This window comes from Ochlerotatus camptorhynchus, unplaced genomic scaffold, assembly GCF_037179485.1.
Source record: "Ochlerotatus camptorhynchus isolate MF236.1 unplaced genomic scaffold, CSIRO-AGI_Acam_v1.1 ptg000330l, whole genome shotgun sequence".
NCBI classification, from domain to species: Eukaryota; Metazoa; Arthropoda; class Insecta; order Diptera; family Culicidae; genus Ochlerotatus; species Ochlerotatus camptorhynchus.
Window position 1 is genome coordinate 847,442 of NW_027040818.1, and position 20,094 is coordinate 867,535.

General features: G+C 40.4%; 1 protein-coding gene across 1 annotated transcript in view; it reads left to right on the forward strand.

Moving 5' to 3' along the window:
* The window catches only part of LOC135708531 (uncharacterized), a 79,457-nt gene that overhangs the window by 46,630 nt on the left and 12,733 nt on the right, over nucleotides 1-20,094 (forward strand). Inside the window, exons 13-16 of the mRNA XM_065230637.1 lie at nucleotides 1,361-1,766; nucleotides 5,816-5,936; nucleotides 6,033-6,175; nucleotides 6,244-6,387. Coding sequence (XP_065086709.1) covers nucleotides 1,361-1,766; nucleotides 5,816-5,936; nucleotides 6,033-6,175; nucleotides 6,244-6,387 — 814 coding nt within the window. The remainder of the gene's footprint in view (nucleotides 1-1,360; nucleotides 1,767-5,815; nucleotides 5,937-6,032; nucleotides 6,176-6,243; nucleotides 6,388-20,094) is intronic.

Here is a 20,094-nt window from a genome sequence, read left to right on the forward strand (position 1 = left end):
AAATATGAACCTGTGCAAAAAATGGTAAAGATTGATGAAGGTTTAGAGGTCGCGCCAATGATTTGGATTTTGTATGGAGATTTTGGTGAATTAGTATGGGAAATTATTGATTTTCGTTTACATTGCTCTAACTTTGGTTGTAGTTGTCCAAACGTTGAAAAAAAAAATATGTGGTTGTCATGACAATGATCAACAAGCCTGTTGTTGTTGCGATGAAATTGGCGTTGTTGCCTTGTACATATTCATCTGTCAATTTACCCTATTTTGCCATTTTTTCACATTTTTATAATTCTTGATACGCTGCAAAACTGAGCGTAGCAACTGTAGGCTTTTTGTTTATTGCCATAGCAATAACATACTAAATTTTTTCGACATTTGGACAAGTAGAAGCAAAGTTATAGCGATATAAGCGATTTTTTAAATTCTTTCATAGTAATTCCCATACAAATTTCAAATCATTGGCGCGACCTCTAAACCTTCATCAATCTTTACCAATTTTTGCACAGGTTCATATTTTGGGGCTATGAATCGAACTGGAGGGTGGCCCATCAGAATTTCATCACTTTTTTCAGAATGAAGCACCCTAATGGCCACGTGATTTAAGTAGATACGAAGCGCAGAAGAAGCATCTGCACTACCTTGGCTCATTGGTATGCAAAGACGATAAAATTGTTTTGCCCAGTTCACTGCGAAAAAGGGCCTTGGAATCTGCTCATGGGGGGCATGTGGAAGAAGTCGCCATGAAAAGGATTATGCTTGAGTTCTTTTGGTGGCCACGCATGGCTTCAGAAACAGAACAGTTTGTTAAAGAATGCCAAACCTGTTGCATGCTGTCCAGGAAAAATCGTCCGTTGCCAATTTCATCTCGCGATCTTCCTGACAGGCCTTGGGAGATAATTCAGACGGATTTTCTCTCCATTCCGGGATATGGATCGGGAGATTTTTTAACCGTGGTAGATACTTACTCCCGCTACCTCTCAGTTGTCGAGATGAAACGCAAAACAGCAGAAGCTACAAATGCTGCACTTTGTGATATTTTTAAGCTTTGGGGATGTCCTCGTATTCTACAAAGCGACAACGGCCCTCCATTCAGCAGCTCAACATTTTGTTCGTTTTGGGAAAATAAGGGAGTACACGTTCGAAAATCAATACCCTTAAGCCCCCAATCAAATGGACTCGTAGAACGCCAGAACCAGTCTATAATAAAGGCTGTATCAGCTTCCTCACTTGGTGGGACTAATTGGCGTATGAGCCTGGACACGTTCGTACACAATCATAACACACTAATTCCACATGCACGGCTCATGGTTACGCCATTTGAATTAATGGTTGGCTACAAATATCGTGGAACTTTTCCCAGTCTGTGGACAGATTCTCGTTCAAAGGAGTTAGACAGGGAGAATGTAAGAGAGGTGGATGCAGAAGCAAAATTGTACAGCAAACATTATGCAGACGAGGTACGAGGTGCGAAAGAATGTAATATCAAGGTTGGTGACATTGTGTTAATGAGCCAGCAAAGAAAATGCAAAAGCGATCCAATGTTTTCTTCGGAACGCTTCACTGTAGTGGCTAGAACCGGAGCAAAGGTTGTAATTATGAGTAACAATGGGGTACAGTACGCTAGAAATGTGCAGGATGTGAAACTGGCCCCACCTGCAAAGGAGGTAAACGTTAAAAGTAACATCATAGATCAAGACGACATTCATCAACACACAGATTGCAGCGGAATGGTAACAATTTCAGAAGAAGACTCGGCGAATTTCCAGGTAGGTTCACCACAATGCAGTAAGCATATTCCGAACAAAGTTACGCTTCGTCAACGTTCTAACATGAAAAGACCAGCCCGATTCATTGATAATTACATCTACCACATTTATCAGTAGTTAATATCTTCAATGATGAACTGTTGTACACAAATGATCATTCAGTAAATAAATAAATTTGAAAAAATGTATTTACAGTAATTAAAAATAAAAACAAAGAGTAGAGGTACGGGATATTGTAGTAGGTATAAGTCTCATGTTAAATAAATAACTTAACAATATCAAAACATCTAAAATTCTCAGTGTATAACTTTCAGCTACAGTCTTTATTTCACTGGTAGCGAAATGCCGGATGATTGCTTTTCGGTTCCGTCGAAAAAGAGCGTAAAAGAAAAGAAAGATCGGGTGCATGATTGGAAAAGAATTGAGAAGCGGGACTCGTCGTTGCAACCATAGGGTAAACTCAGCGAAATCAAATACGAGAGAGGGAGAGAATTGGTTCGGATTGCTGGTGTACCAAAGATGAAGGATGGCACTTGCCTCTACTCAGCTGGATATCCGATCGTGTCAGAGGCAACGAACGATGCCATTGAGCGGGAGAAAATCGATTCGGCTTTGTCGAGAGAGTACATCAGATACCGATTGCTTACAATGGTTCACCGACTCCGACAGAGAGCGTTTCAGTTATATATATATATATATATATATATATATATATATATATATAAAGAAAGAGAAAGAACTGGTAAACTGAGAGAACATATCGCCGAACGAGCAACGAAGAATGTTCCCTTCGACCAGTCAGAACTTTTGCTACCTCGCTTCTGCTCGCTACCTGCTCTTACGATGTCTCATTTTGAGATGGGACGAAAGCAAACGAGAGAGAGAGACGATTCGGTTTTGAGAGCATCGACTGAGGGTTGATGCTGCGGAGACTGTAGCTCGTCAGACATTCTGTTGGCTAAATTTAACGCAATCGCACGCGTTTTAAATTAGTGGAAAAAAAGGATTTTTTCGGTACACAGCAATGGCTACGAAGCGTCACGACAACTACCTTCTTGTAAATCGATAGTCCGGCTCGTTTTTTGGCTCGATGCACGGTTGTAGACGATACACCCAGCTTATTTGCGGCATCTCGGAGAGAGAGGTTAGGGTTTCGCTTGAAACTACCGGCAACTCTCTTTGTCGTCTCAGCGGCTTCCGGTTTTTGATTTCCCCCCGATCCAGACTTCCTGGCTGTCGACAAACGTTCCCCAAACACTTTAATTACATTTGTAACGGTTGATTTGGCAACTTTTAGCGATTTTGCCAACTTTGCGTGCGAGTAGCTCGGATTTTCGCGATGCGCGAGCAAAATTTTGATACGCTGCTCTTCTTGCTTGGACGGCATTTTGACAACTGAAGAGTGAATTCCAAAATCAAAATAGGAGCAACATTCTACACACACACACACACCTTCAAAATGAGGGGTGTTCAGGTTTTTTAAATGCAAAATTGAAAGAAATATGTCAAGTTGATATTGACCAAATTTTGACCGTATCACCCTTTACATTACCGGATTTTAGGATTTTATTGTTGGAAGGAGATTCTCTTTGATCCCGCGGACTAAGCGTAAGTGTCTCTGCTTACAGGTTCGCCCTCCGTTTTTGGCCCTTCATACAATGGTAAATTGAATACAATCAGGTGTTGTACTTGATCAAGTCGTATGAGGTGGACAGTCCATTGTCTTATGGTTGTGCCTGAAACAATGAGTGTTTCCTTTACATACAAATATGAACTAATCAGAAACCGCCAAAAGTTGACCCTTTCAGCTTTGTCGAAGACTGAAAATCTGTGTGAAGCATAGACTAGAGGTTTTGGCTACTGACTATAGGGTAAACGCACCTACATTGGTCTACCCTAGTCTATCTGAGGCAGCTGATCGAGTACCGTGGACCCCCGTTAATATGAACGAGACTGCGTGCATATTAACGGGGTTCATTTTTTATTTGAACTTCTAGTAAACCTACGACCATTATAAAAAAGAGTTTCTGGTAGCCTTATTTGCTTTTTTGTTTTGATTCTGCGTTTCGTTTCGCAACGTTCCATTTTGCTTTTCTCTGTTCCATGACGTTTGAGCAAATTTTAGTTTGCACGACGTACAGATTAGCGAGGTTCCGTTCAAACTTAAAGTGTACAGACTAAGAACCGTCAGGTATCTGAGGAATCGCTCATAAGGGTTCGTCCATTAATTATGTCACACTTTTAGGGGGGAGAGGAAGTTTTGGAAACTGTGATGAGCAGGCATGGAAAATCATTTGCATTCATTTCGTGCATTCATTTACATTCATTTGCCTCTAACTTTTTTCTTCAACAGCATTCCGCATAATGATGTATAGAGCTTTTATAGGTTTTGTTATTAACTACTACTTTTGTTAGCAAGTCAAATCCGTATCTCTTATGCATGACGAACCAGAGCGAACAGAAGCCACTACTGTTTTTCAGTGAATGTATTTTACATTCACTGAAAAACAGTAACAAGTTCTGCCCGCTCTAGTTCGTGATGCATACGAGATACAGATTTGAGTTATGAGCAAAAGTTGTAGTTAATAACAAAACCTATAAAAGATCTATACATCATTTTGCGGAATGCTGTTGATGAAAAAAGTTAGAGGCAAATGAATGTAAATGAATGTATGAAATGAATGCAAATGATTTTCCATGCCTGGTGATGAGCCATACAAAAAAAAATTAAGGTCCATACAACAAATTTGACAAAGGGGGGAGGGGTAATGGACCTTCCCTAAGCAGTCATCAATCCTGAAATAAACAAATGCCTTTATTTCGAGCTAAAAACTATGATCCTTGAAATGCAAAGTGCGCAAAAATATAACCTTCCACTCTAAAATGCCTGCTTAACAAATAAATCCGCTTTGTTGGTAAGCTATTACAGCGTTAACAAACAAGATCTGTTTGTGAATCATCCGGATTTAGCTTGAAATGCGTGCATGCATCGTCTTAATATCAACTCCTGAAAAAAGACAAGAAAAACAAACCAAGCACGTATGGTTCCTAAAAGCTTCACAATGTCACCGCGAATCACCGCAAACATTCCAACCCTCCATAGGGTAAACGCACCAATAGTGGAGGTAAATTAGAGCATTTTTTTCCTATAGTCGCTTATGAAGTCTCCATAAACCACTATTGGAACACATTGCACTAACGTACCTCCACTATTGGTGCGTTTACCCTTTAATCCATATTCGACGTTTGCATTCAAAGAACAACTCCATTCACCTGCCGGGCTTTCACCCAGGCTTATGACGTGTGAACTACAGTATCTTGTTTGTAAACACCGAAACATTGTAAAATGATGCAGAGGGAGGGGCAGAGAACGGACGATTGCAGATGACCGAGCCAAGCTAGTCTGTATTTACCTGCGGCTACAATAAAATTAGTCATGGGCAATTTGAGGGCTTCCTCCCGCCTTGGTGTGATGTGGTGTGACGCGTGTGAATGTACACGTTTGTTATCATTTTATCAGTTGTTGGCGATTAATTATTATTGACTGTGGCATTAACATACGATTAGCTTTGTCGATCCATCAATTGGATAGCATCGAAGCTGCATTCGGTGATTTAAATGGTCAATAACGCGTTTGAACGCTCTTGCCACACCTTCAACCGCAGATTTACCTTTAAAGCATGCGTCGATATGATTTCCCAAGCTAGGCTGATTTGCGTATCTCGATCAATTAGTACCGGTCTCTGTCTTTCCTCTAATCCACAGTTCGCCTCGGTTGGTATTTTCCATTGGAGATCGCATTGAATGTGAAAATCGTTACGGTTAGGGCAGTTGTATTTGAATTCACTATTTCTCTCTGTGCTGCTGATCTGTATACTGTCGCGCTCGGGTGACATCTATTCCCTTTGTTGATCTATTTGAGATCTAGAGGTTAGTCGCGTGGTGGCGGCGCGATCAGAACCATTTGAAGTTGCGCGACGATCGGTCGATATCCCAATCAAGCTGTTGCAAGCCTAGGTGGCCAAGTGGTTCAAAAATACTAAAAAACAAAACGCATTATTCGACTAATAATATCCGCATTCATGGATGGCAAAGTGGTTCTTCTGGCACTGGTGATAGTGCAGTGCCTGCCAACAACGATCCGGGCCTTCGGGATAGTGGATTATAACAGTTAGTAGTTATAACTAATCAGTTTACGTTCAGAGTTCAAATCAGTTCTTCATGGTGATTCTCTATTTTTGTGTTCTTTTGTGTTCGAATTTCCAGTGACCGAATATTGGCAAATGCCGGCGCTGTTCCAGTACGAAAACTTCGAAAGTTGTCTAAGGTCGAAACCGGACGGAGTGTTCTGCATAGTGAAGAGCGTTGTGAAGTCTGACGATCGATCGGAGATTTGGAGGGCTGTTAAAGTATGTTGCCGCGAGGGAAGATCAATCAGTGCTTGCTTAAGTTTACATGGTTTGGTGTTTTGTTGCAGAAATATTCAAAATATCCCTACCAGTATCACCACGAGGTGCTAACGCGGGGAATATGCCTGAAGCAGTGTGAAGAACTGGTGAACGAATTCGGTGAACAGCAGCGGGCGCGATTGCTGCAGTCGAAGTTCAGCGTTGATTTCCGGGTAAGAACTTGTGTGTTTGTGACTAAAATTTAAATTAGAAGCGTTAGGTTCCTATAGTTGCTTATGGAGACACCACTTCTAACGTACCGCAACTATAGGAGCGTTTACCTTAAGTCGTACTTGATCTCGCAATTCAGGATTCATATTTCATCAGTCCTTATGCGACAAAAGTTATGTATCCGAATTGCATTATTTAGCTTTCGAAAGTTGTCTCTGACATAGGGAAACAGGAGGGGGGCAAATGTGAAATTAAGTTCTTTTACTCCAGAGACGTTGATAGCGACGCGCAAAGAATTTTTTTATCAAAACAACAGCACGGTTTTTGAGGGACCTTTTGGCAATGTCACTGGCAACCATGTTTCTTCTAGTGGCTTCAAATGACTTTCATACAGTGCCGCAATGCCGTTGAGAATATTTTAACGTTCGACCGGAACTGAATAAAAATGAAGAGCGCGGCAACATTTTGTAAAAAAATAAAGCAAAGACGAGAAGGGACAGTCGCTCTATGACAGTGTTACTTTAGTCCTATTTTACTGTTTTGCTTGCAGCGTAATCATTTTTATTACCATAAAACTAAATATATACACACATACACATTTTTAACTTATTGAAGTCGGTAATGATTTCTAAATGTGTATTGCCAATTCACAGAAATCTTAGCAAGCATTGAAATTGTACAAAGAAGAGAAGAAACATCCGCTGTAAAATATTCCAAAAATGTATAGACACAACCACAATTCCGTAATAGAAATGTAGACTACAAGAGGGGTGCCACCATGGAATGAAGTAGTATAGAGGTCCTTATGTTGGTCGGAGGATCATGTACGTTCCTCAGTTCATGATTCAGTTTTCAGTAGCTTTTCAATTAAAATAGCTTCAGTTTTCTACACTTTATCTTGCGAACTTCCATCTTACTTGTTATTGTTTTGTAATGTTTTATGCGTTGCCATGAAAACAAGGTCTTCAAGGAAAGATTTGGTTCAGTGCTCAAAATTCCCAAAGCATCCCATCTGTCAGTGGCAGTTGTCAATTTCGGTTGTCAAAAATGACGCCAAATGCTAATTTTTCTCTGAATTGGCAATAAATAACAGATATCAAATATTTCGTGTAAAAAAAAAATAAACACTTTTTTCATCACTGAGAACAATACTCCTTTCTGGTGAATTGAGCGAACAGTAATGCATATTTGCTTTGCTCGTTTGGTTCAGCGTTTGACGGTTCGTTTGGTTCTTCTTGCTACAGTCTATGCGTGTCAACCAGTGCTGATAAAAATCATTCCTTCTACACTCAACTTAGCTGAAAATGAAAACATCCAACTACCTGGATGAATTTGAATTTTGACATAAACACATTCTCTTGATCAAGCCAACCTCTGAGTATTGAAGTCAACATTTGTTTTTGTTCATTCGTGCCTGGATGTTTATTATCACCTGTGTTGTTGTCAATATCAATATCAATATCAGCTCTGGTACTATCTTCGGTCCCAAGCTAATCGATGCACCCCTCGAAACATAGGAAAATCCACGAGCCCCTCATTTTATCTGTCAAACTTTCATAGCGAATCAAAACAAACATAGTGTAGTAGTGGAATTTATACTAGAATGGGGTACGTTAATCGATTTTCTTGGGATCAATAGGCTAGTACCCAGACAACCAGAAGTCGTATAACAATGTACAGACAGTATCGTAAATTGCTACAGTTTAAGTCAAAATCGCATATAAGAATGGCATACCTCGCATTATGTTTAAGTTAAATCGTATAGAATGCAAATTTCCGACCTATATGCGATGACTCATTTTTAGTCGTACTGTATCACAAATTAAATCGGATTACATCGTAAGACTTTTCAAAATGAATTTGTTATTACATATTAAATCGTTTATGATGTTAAATCAATTCGTTTAAAATTGAATTTAAATATGCACGTATATGGCCTCCACTTTTGTACGTATAAGCCTTTTATTTGCATTCTATACGAATTGTTTGTTTGTATATATGTTTGTATATCACGAAAACAATTATGAATATACGTGCATTCTGGTTGTCTGGGTCAAGTAGTGAGCCAATTTAAAGTCGTTAGTTTCGTATTGATTGTTGATAATATCGAGGTTTTAGGCTCTGAAGTAGTCAATATTAAAATAATAATTTTGCGTAAAATGAATTTGATTATTTTGACAGATTTTGACAATTTTGGGTTGGATAATCAAGCAGTGATCAATATCAACAAACGCGTATTCGTTGATGTATAATGAACTTATTTGTTCACTTCGCTCGTACTTCAAAGCGAAGATACTCAAAACGAAGAGTAATTCATCTACACTGGGTTGAAGCGATACTCCTTGCTTGTGATGGTAAATGTTAAAAACAGACACTGGTGTCAACGTCTCTGTTTTACTCTTGCTCATGTGTACTTGATGTGGGATGTAGGGAAAATTATTTTCTTTCAAGTCATAAAGATTTTGGAATGCCAATATTTTGTATTTGGTTTACTGTAAGATACGCACCGTGGGATGATTTTCAGCAAAGTTTCAAATATTCAATTCGTATAAAATCACTGAATGTGACTCTCAGAAAGAGAAATTTACAGGTTTTGTGTGTCAAACACATCCCGAGTAGACGTGAATCAGGTTTGGTTACATGATACTTTTTAATGGCTACGTCACTAATTTCAAGTTAGTCACTAAAAAGTTACTTTTTACACCAAAGATTCACTAAAGTCCCTATTTCTTAAATTGTTGTCACTAAAGTCACTTTTTACGACCAATGTTTGAGGCCTGCCTTAGCTCAGTCGGTAAAGACATTCCGGTGAGACATTCCTACAAAGCAAGACCATGTTGGAAGTGACTGGGTTCGATTCCCGGTCCGGTCTAGCAATTTTTCAGGTTGGAAAATTTCTCGACTTCCCTGGGCATAGAAGTATGATTGGACTTGCCACACAATTATACCAATGCAAAAATGGTACAGGCATCGAAAACTCTCAATTAATAACTGTGGAAGTGCATCCAGAACACTATGTTGAGAGCTCGCAATAAGCTAATATGCGATAAGCAATACGCTTGAAATGCGGGAAAGAATAATAAGAAGAAGAAGAAAAAGAAGAAGTGGAGAGTATAGAATCTGCTTTTAAAAAATCACATCAAAACCATTGATAACTAAGTATACTTTTTTCTCTAACTATGTAACGACTTAATTTTTCTTAATTTTCCTTAGTCGGAAATAGAGAATCATAAAAAGTCCATAGCATCAAGTTCTTCGGAGTGGGCCGGCGTGACTTCTTTCTCACCCCTTTTTTTGTTGGGGAGGGGAGTTAAACTACTGCGTCCAATATTTGAACTTTTGAGGTACCCCTGTTTGCTGTTTGTATCATGCAAACCGACCACTATTTAACGAGTGGACGGCTAATTGCCTGGACACATCTTTTTCCAGTCCGGTATAATATGGTTTATAAAACCAACTACTTTTCCAGGATTTTCAGACCAAATTTCTCTAGGTTGTAAACTAAGACTTCCAAGAAATTTAAATCTACGATTGTGTAATGCACCACAACGGCAGAGCAGATGTTTCGAGGTTTCACGTTCCAAATTACAGAAACGACAGATATCACTCTGAACCCGACCAATGTTCTTTATGTGATATCTACTAGGACAGTGTCCAGTTACTAGGCCAGTGTATATACTAAGAGCTCTTTTATTGAGCTCTAAGAGCTTTTTGGTGTTTGTTATATTAGGAATTATGAATCTTTTCAACTGGTTGCAGTTTGTGACAGTCTTCCAATTGGCCATCACCCTTTGCTCTTCCCAGCATTTGAGTTCCATTTTTACCGTACAGTATGATATTCCACAGTATGGTTCTGGTGTGCCAAAGTGTCCTGGTACCCAATATAAGTTTACTGAGTTCCGTTGGCACAGTTGCCGAAGCGAGAGAATACATTCGTAGACGATCTTTGACGTACATTTGTAAGCACTCAGGGCTTTCAGCGCTGTTTAACTATCAGAAAAAATAAAAACATTTGTCCCGGAGCCAAAGATTCCTGCACCTGTTCGTATTCCAATTTTTGTGTCACCTGTGAAAAATATGATTGAGCTTTGACGAACGTTAGGAACACCAGATTCCCAATACGATCGTGCCGTTTCACATACGTTGAAGGGAATTTCATAGTTGTCCTCATACTCATCACTGGTTCTCTTTGGAAGTATTAAAGGGCGAACACGAAATTATTGCGACACCGAAAATGTCATGCCAATTTTCTTATAATGTTTAGAATCAAACCAAAATTTTAGGGTAGTTTTATACATATATTTACTTCAAAAATCAAAAGAAAAGTTAATCGATGGAGCCTTGAGTGTAAAATTGAACGTATTTTCGCTTGATGCCCTCCATCGAAGTCTTTACAGTGTCATCCGGTACCAGTTTCTCAGTTTTTTTTTCCATTTTCTTAACATGTCCTTCTCGTCTTTGACTGTCTTTTTGCTCTTCCGAAGTTCCCGCTTCATTATTGCCCAGTACTGCTCCACCAGGCGCAGCTCCGGACAGTTTGGCGGATTCATGTCCTTTGGAACAAAATGGACAGAATTGGCCTCATACCACTCCAGGACACTTTTAGAATAGTGGCATGATGCCAAATCTGGCCAAAATAGCGGAGCTTCGTCGTGCTGCTGCAAGAACGGCAAAAGGCGCTTCTCGAGGCACTCAGATTTGTAGATCTCGCCATTTACTGTGCCCTTTGTCACGAAAGGCTCACTCCTCAGTCCGCAAGAGCAGATGGCCTGCCAAATGAGATATTTGGAGGCGAACTTCGACATTTTCTTCTTCTTAAATTTGTCGTCCACATCGAACTTGCTCTTGCCGGTGAAAAACTCCAACCCCGGAATTTGCTTAAAATCGGCTTTTATATACGTTTCGTCGTCCATCACACAGCAGCCATATTTTGTCAGCATCTTCTCGTAGAGCTTCCGTGCCCGAGTTTTAGCCGTCGATTGTTGCCGCTCATCGCGGTTTGGGAAGTTCTGTACCTTGTATGTATGTAGTCCAGCTCTCTTCTTTGCATTCTGGACGTAGCTCTGCGACATGCCGATCTTTTTAGCCAAATCACGGCTTGAGACGTTGGGATTTGCTTTAATCATCCGCTTCACCTTTCCCTCCGTCTTTTTGTTCTCCGGTCCCGGTTTTCTTCCAGCTCCTTTGCCGTGGTCCAACGTCAACCGCTCCTGGAACCGCTTCAACACTCTGGAGACGGTTGAATGGTGAATGTTCAACATTTTTCCCAACTGCCGGTGCGACAGGTCAGGAAATTCCAGGTGTTTGGAAAGAATTTGTTCTCTCAACTCGCGTTGGTTCACCTCCATTTTCGTTGAATCGAAAATTCTTCGACAGCATGTACACAATACACATCAATGAGAAAGTGTGCAAAATTTGGTTGATTTTTACCCAATGGTAAAAAAGTTATGCCCTGTTGAATGTGTCGCAATAATTTCGCCCTTTATAAGATGCTTAGATGACCAACAAGATCCCCTGGCATGACTTTTTTTTAGATATTTTGAACCGTAGAGCACTTCTTTCCGCTTCTAGTTGCACATGTTCATGCAAGGGCAGCATATTGAGAATTGCTTCTAATGCTTTTGATGGGGTGCTACGCACCGCACCCGTTATTGCAATACATGCTGGACGTTGAAGTTTTGCTAGTTTCCTCTGTGCAGTAACCTCTTTTGATTTTAGCCACCACACTACTTTCGGACGGATTATTGACGTGTAGGTAAATCGACATTGTCATTTTTTGTTTCACACTCCCTTTTCTTCCAATAGTTTTGTAGCATTCTCACAGGGCACTGGTTGCTTTGTTAATCACAGAATCAAGCTGAGCATTCCAATTCAACTTGGCGTCCAAAATAACTCCTAGGTATTTAACCTGTTTACTAAGATTATTATTATTATTATTATTATTATTATTTAATTTTATTCATCGGACTATTGTCTACATGAAACAACCTTAAAGCTAAAACAATTCAAGTGTTTCTAATCCGTGCCAAAAAGCGAGATGAAGATTCCCCAAATTCGAATAATTCTTCGACAGCCGTAAACGTACGCATCATAGTTGTTAGTGGTTCGTTGTAACCGAACGCCGTTCGATGGTACCGCGGTTGGAGAAGGGTACCACTTCGTAATGTTCTCGGTGGTACTCGGATATCCAACAGCGAGAGAAGCCTCGAGCAGTCGACCTCACCATTCAATAGCTTGGCAACAAAAACTGCTTGCTGATTTTTCCGTCGGCATTCCAGAGTATCCAAGCTCAGCAGATTGCAGCGATCAGAATACGGCGGGAGATTTTGCGGATCACGCCATGGTAGATTACGTAATGCTATCCTGATAAACTTGCGCTGAACACTTTCGATCCTCAAGCTCTAAGTCAACTGATGAGGAAACCAGACCAAGGAGGCATTTTCCAGGATTGGTCGCACAAGTGAGCAATAGAGAGCTTTCAGGCAGTGTGGGTCAATGAAGTCCTTCGATATTTTCGACACAAAACCTAGCTGGCGATTCGCCTTTGTGATCAGAGCAGAGCGGTGGAGGTTGAACGTCAACTTATGGTCCAGTAGAACACCAAGATCGCTGAACTGGTCGGTTCTTTGAAGAACCACACCGTTGATGGCATAGTCAAAAACAATCGGCTGCCTGATGCGGTAATACGACATTACCATACATTTAGGAATGCTGAGGGTAAGCTTATTCCGACGACACCAATCAACGAACAGATCCAATACCGATTGAAGACGAATGCAATCCTCAGCAGTCCGCACCACGAAGTACAGCTTTAGGTCATCGGCATACGCAAGCTTACAGCCATCTCCAAGTAGAAGAAGTGCGTCGTTGATGTACAACACAAACAGCAACGGGCCAAGATTGCTGTTGTGCTCTCCTCCAAGATTGAATTCTTTTAGGTTAATCTTCATCTTTCTAGTAAAGGGGATGATTACGACTTTTGATGGATTAATACTTTGGCCTTCTTTAATGCACCAAAACTGGGTAAACTTTAGAGCCTCTTGCATTCATTCAGAAATGATAACGTCAAACGCAAAGCCCACAACTTCGAAACCTTTTGCTTCCAGGCTTCTTAGAAGATCATCTACAACTAAAGACCACAGCAGTGATGAGAGAACTCCTCCTTGAGGAAAACCTTTCGTTTCCTTTACTGTTATAGATGAGCTACCCAGCCCAGAAGTGATTTCCCTTTTTGCAAGCATAGTCTGAATCCAGTTGACGATGCGCCTATCGAAGTTTCTTGCCTCATGGCGTAAACCATAGAGAAATAGCATGCACCTCACCCTCATAGGATCTCACCTTAATGGGTCACGTCTTCCTTCGATAGGGAAGTAAAGCCGTTGGTCCCGGCCCATGTGTGTGTTGAATGGGTGCGATATCATACGCAGGTGTGGAAGCTGTCTTCCTGCACATTCGATTGCCGGATGGCAATCAATGTCCGTCAGTGATGGGCACTAGATTGCGGAACAGAGGCCGACGTTAAATAAGGGAATGAAGTTCTTCGGAGTCTCATTTTTTTAAAGTCATATGGAGATTTACCGATCAGACTTATAATGGGGTCTACCTCGTGATGTGTGACTCAGATTTTCCCATTTGAAGAGTTTTCCTAGACCAGAATCTTAATTATTTTGTTAGCATGAAATCTTAACAACTGTTTGAAGTCTCAGAATGTTAAATGCAATTTACTCAATCCTGAATCTTGAATTTCTTTGCCCGGAGCCTGAGTCAATGTCTTCAGATTTGCTTCCATTGACATGTTTGTATCTAAGGGTCTTCAAAATTCACTGTATACCTCTGTTGGAATCCTGTCTAGGGAATTCGTAAGTTTCAATCAACAATTATCAACGATATGTTAAGTTAGGGCAAACAAAGAAAAATGAATGCCACACGAGTGCCTGGTGAGTTAGTTCTGAACTAATCACTTTACCTTAGGATAGGTCTTGTCCATCTGATCATCTTAACCGAAGTCGAAAACCTAGTCAAAATGTTAAGTTAGGGCAAACAATAAAAAAATAATGTCACACTAGCGCCACCTGGTGAGTTAGTTTTGAGCTGAACTCTTTCCCATTAAAATAGGTCTTGTTCATCTGAAAACTTTACCTTCTATATAGTACATATGTTAGGTTAGGGCAAACAATTCAAAATGAAGGTCACTCTAGCGATGTCTTTTGAGTGAAATCTGAACTAAACTCTTTACCTCAGCCTCAGTCTTTTTTTTCGTAGATTTGTTTTCCGTCGATCTTATTTTCCGTACTGAGTACCAATGCTACCGACGTCAGGGAGGCAGCTCCCACTCCTGGACCCTACTTATCGACCCATCAACTCGTGGACCGGGGACCAACGGCTTTACTTCCCTTCCGAAGGAAGACGGGATCAGAGATTTTATGCCTCAGAAAATCCCGGCGTCGCGTTCTGAGATTGAACCCAGGCCTTTTGAGTGAGAGGCAATCACGCTTACCACTACACCACCGGTGCCACTAACAGTCTCAGTCTTGGAACCATTTATATGACCAGGATCTGTAGAAAACGTTAGGGTAAATGACGGCTTCAGCAATACCTTAATCTATTATCGTCATGGGGCCATCCTCGAGAGATCAATTTTGGCATGTGGATACGTTGTGTTTCAGACAATCTATTGGCCAAATTTGAGTGCGTTAGGACTTTGTTTTGTTTACCCCCTGACGATAATAGGTTAAGTTATTGCCCAAGCCGACATTTCCCCCATATAATTTGTATTTAAGAAGGCGAAACTTGATCATTTTCGTCTTAGCACCATCTAGTGAGTATGTTATGTCATAAACTATCCATAGTTTTGAAAACCTTGTATTCCTGAAGGAAGGGAAGGAACATCCTATATGGTTTGAATTTCGAGATATAAACATGTCTAACATAAAAATATTCCACTTCATGGGTATATTTTTACAATGACCCCTCCCCTCAAGAGATCCGCCCCTCCAAACAATATTTAATAATTTTAACTGAAATGCCTCTAAATTATTTATTTTAAACATTTGAAATTTCAGAATTCAGAAATTTGGGGTCAAATTGACCCCAGGGACAGACAACGGAAGTTTTTCAATACCATTTTTCCAATAACTTTTTAAAGATTTTTGGACCAGATTTCATTTTATATTACAGAGCTCCGGTGGACGCACCTAGTCACGAAAGAATTAGTTAAATCCATTTGAAGATACAAAAGTTACAGCCTTTCAAAGTAGTCTGGGGTTAAATTGACCCAAAGGTACAGACAAAGGGTTAGTAATTCTCGCGATGTTAAGGGGCCTCCCTTAGCTCAGTCGGTAAAGGGGCAGCTACAAAGCAAGACCATGCTGGAGGTGGCTGGGTTTGATTCCCGGTCCGGGCTAGGAATTTTTCGGGTTGGAAAATTTCTCGACTTCCCTGGGCATAGAGTATGATTGTACTTGCCGCACAATTATACTAATGCAAAAATTTAACCGGTGCAGAAATATACCAGTGCCTTCGGGGATGTTGCCAATTCTCAACAGGAATTATAACTTGTCGTGCGACACATCAAACTTCATGAATTTACATAATTCGGCCGGTAATGGTCTTATTGAGAGTCCACACTCATATAAGCCTTCCCGGGCATATTCTGGTGCCTCCAGAAATGTTCCGGTAAACCCGGACAAGTGGCCAATTCTCGACATGAACCAAAACCCATTGAGCGACATATCAAACTTTATGATTCTACAAAACTCGACCGGCAATGGCCTTATTGAGAGAGTTTGATATGTCGCACGACGGGTTTCGGTTCTTTCATTTTCATTTTGCAGCGTTTGGTGGGGCAATGGGAGCGCAAGTCAATCCAAAGCCGAGGATAAAGGACGGGTAATGACTGAATAGTCTATGCGGACCACTTGAACGCCATGGGAAAAGGAAGGGATTGAAGAGGCAGGTTATTGGGGGCTTTTGAGGAAATGACACATAGTGATGCTAAATGTAAAGAAACGGAAAATCCATCTCCCACTGATTCATCCTTTCACATATATACCAAATTGATATTTTAAAGCAATAATCAAAATAAACAGACAATACATGAAAAGGCTAGTTGCCAGTTGCTTTAAAGGCTAGTTGCCTCCCTGAGCGGACCCTCCGCATCCTAACTCTTCTGTTAATCCACTCAATGCTACTAGGCTGTCTAAATTTTCTTATTTAAGTTCGTTTGATGATTATGATATCTCTAGTGTAATTTAATAAATAATTGAAATCTCTAATCTACCTACCATGCTTTATTAAGTACTTGCACTTGTGAATGTAATCCAAAATTTAACGTGTTTCAAGTTGTTTTTGACTTTGACCTATATTTAATATATATTAGTTCGTCCCAGGTGATACCTTCAAGTGACTAAAATGCTTCACTTTGAAGTTAGTTTCCTAGCTGATTTTTAAATTACATAGGGTATATGCTTCAACTACGCTCACACGTCGCATCACAAAAATACGTGTGGGTATGTCACAATAGAAGCACGCCACAGTGGAAATCCCGAGCCATAGTTCAAACACTTATCCCAAATCAAAATGAAGCACATATAAGATTAGTTGCAATACCATGTACAAAAATTGTGTTTAACATTGTTCCCTGAGTAATACCTCAATGAAAACAACAACGAAAGCTTGTCACGCAAGTAGAAGGAGCACTGTTGGGCACTTTCTGAAATATTTCAACAGTATAATTCCCTTGCAAACCCAAATAAATCTATCTGCGTAAAAATAAATAAAATAAGAGTGATTTGCGGCAAAACCCGCCAGTATCGCACCCAACGTCAGTGCCTATACATAAGCATACTACGGCTTTCAAATAAAGGAGTAACAAGTGTTATACTATCACTTCAGGCTAGAACTTTGGTTCTCTTATGCAATGGTTCATCAGAGAGGGGAAGCTCAGTAATCCTCATCGCATGCTCATGACGCCATGAGCCAACGATGCCGGACCTAAACCAACCGTCTCCAACGCTCCACTATGAAGCATAAGATTGGCCCACCCACCAACGTCCAGGTTAAAAAACTAGCCAAGGGGAGGGATGTCGCACGACGGGTTTCGGTTCTTGGTACCGAAACATTTTCGGGGGAACCAGTGTGGGCTAGTGTGACCGTGTACTATCAATATGGCCATTACCGCTCGAGCTTGGCAAAATCATGAAGTTTGATGTGTGCATTTGCATTCTTGTCGAGAATTGACCACTTCCCCGGGAGCACCAGTGCATTTCTAAGGTGACCAATGTGACCCCTGGTAATGAAATTATTGATCGCATCAAGAACCAAAATCCGTCGTGCTACATATCATGCTACATGGTTTTGTAGAACTCGGCCTTATTCAGAGTCCACATTTCTCGACAACCACTAAACCTAATTGACATCGCATTCATGCAACATAGAAAGCGGTAAGATGACAAAAACTAAATGTCCTCACAAGCACTCTTATTAGTCCGAAAAAGTAATTACAAATTATGAAATTGTTTAAAAATTGACAATTGACATGGTCATGATGTAGAATAATATCATAGAGGTAATTCTAAGACTAGTAGGTCCCGAAGAAACGTGCTCAACTTTCTGGCTCAGCTCTGGTACTATCTTCGGTCCCAAGCTAATCGATTCACCCCTCGAAACATAGGAAAATCCACTAACCCCTCATTTTATCTGTCAAACTTTCATAGCGAATCAAAACAAACATAGTGTAGTACTAGAATTTCGACTGGAATGGGGTACGTTAATCGATTTGCTTGGGACCAATCCAGTATTTTACGATCGCTTATGGCCGCCTCAATCTGGCTGGGTTTCTGGTAGGGAACATAAGATTTGAAGTTTGGCTTGTGTCGTTTGACACAAACGACACAAGCCAAACTTCAAATCTTATGTTCCCTACCAGAAACCCAGCCACATTGTGGCGGCCATAAGCGATCGTAAAATACTGGATAGGCTAGTCAAGTAGTGAGCCAATTAAAAATCGTTTGATAATATCTCTATTTAACATTTTGCAGGGTGACATAAACCAAGCATAATCGTAAACAAACAAGATGATCTGTCAAATTAGCATGATTTCAATAAAGCACGGCACGCAAAAGCTAACCTCTCGTTTCGCCGTCCCCTTTTCTCCTTTCTTCATGAGAATGAAAGAGATAGGAACAAATAGAGGCCAAAACAAACCCGGCATAACTGTCAATATTAGCGGGTGATAAAAAGAGATGAGGAGATTAAGGTTAGGTTATGAAATTTGACTTGTTTGCAGATTGACGACGTTTTAGTCCTGTGTGCCAAACGTGTTCAGTTGCAATTTTTATCAAGGATAGTGACGCATGTTCTGAACGTGAAAGCATCATTGACATTCATACGGTTCTTGTTGACAATTTTCCATTCTCCGGGGGATCGGAACATTTCTGGGGACACTGGAACATGCCCGTGAGACCCAATAAGACCGTAAACACTCAATAAGGTCTGGCCGAGCTCTGCAAAATCATGAAGCTTGATGTATCACATGACAGGTTTAAATACTAGTTGAGAATTGGCCACTTCCCCAAGGGGACTGGAACATATCCGGAACGGCCAATGTGACCGTTGATCTCTCAATAAGGCCATTACCTGCCGAGTTAAAAAAAAAACCATCAAGTTTGATATGTTGCACGACAAGTTTTGGTTCTTGTCAAAATGCGTCACTTCCCCGGGGGCATCAGAAGATGCCCGGGAAGGCGAGTGTTATAGTGAACTGTCAATAAGGCCGTTATCGGCGTTGTTTAAAAAAAAACATGAATCATGATATGTCGAACAACGGGTTTTGGTTCTTGTTGAGAATTGGCGACTCCTCCAAGGGCACTGAAACATGCCCGGGAGGGCTACTATGATTTTTGACTGTCAATAAGACCATTACCAACAAAGTTTTGAACAATCATGAAGTTTGATATGTAGCACGACAGATTTTGATTCTTGTCGAGAATTGGCCACTTCCTCGGGGGAACCTGTACTTTTCAGAGATGCCCAATGTCATCATGGACCATCGGTACAGCCACCATTGGTACGATTTCATCATTTGCGTGAGAAAATATTATGTTCACCGTGTGTATAATTATTTCAGAACAGTAAATCCCAATGCCGTCCCAGAGTGACCCCGATGGAAACCCAAATAATTGCGGAACCATGTATTGATCAAAAAATCATCTGACGGATTAAAAAACTTGAATAAATTTCCGACAGAATGCAACTTATTTTGCAGAAAAAAATGAGAAATGATGTGTTTAGAGCTAATTGAATTTTGAAATCTATGCAGGTTTAGACGTTAGGCACGCAAAGGTTAAAATGCGATGAACTTTGTGATGTTACTTCGGATATTTTACCATATTTAGATGTTCCAATTAAACCGAAAAAAACCGGGAAAACCAGAAGAAAAAACAGGTATTTACATTCTGAAATAGAGTGACCAGGGTGTATTTGTATCAAGTCCGTTATATTCAAAAACATTTTAGATTATACCAATTCTACTTTTTCCCATTGCCAATGATCCAAATTGCCTCACACATTTTCTGAGGTTTCGATAAAAAAACTTTGGGTCCAATATCCTGGGCGTTTGGAGCATTTGTCTTATTTGTAGGTCCGTCCAGCGAGTAAATGAAGAACGACTAACGAAAACTTTCGGCTTAGTGGATAAGATCGCTTAACAA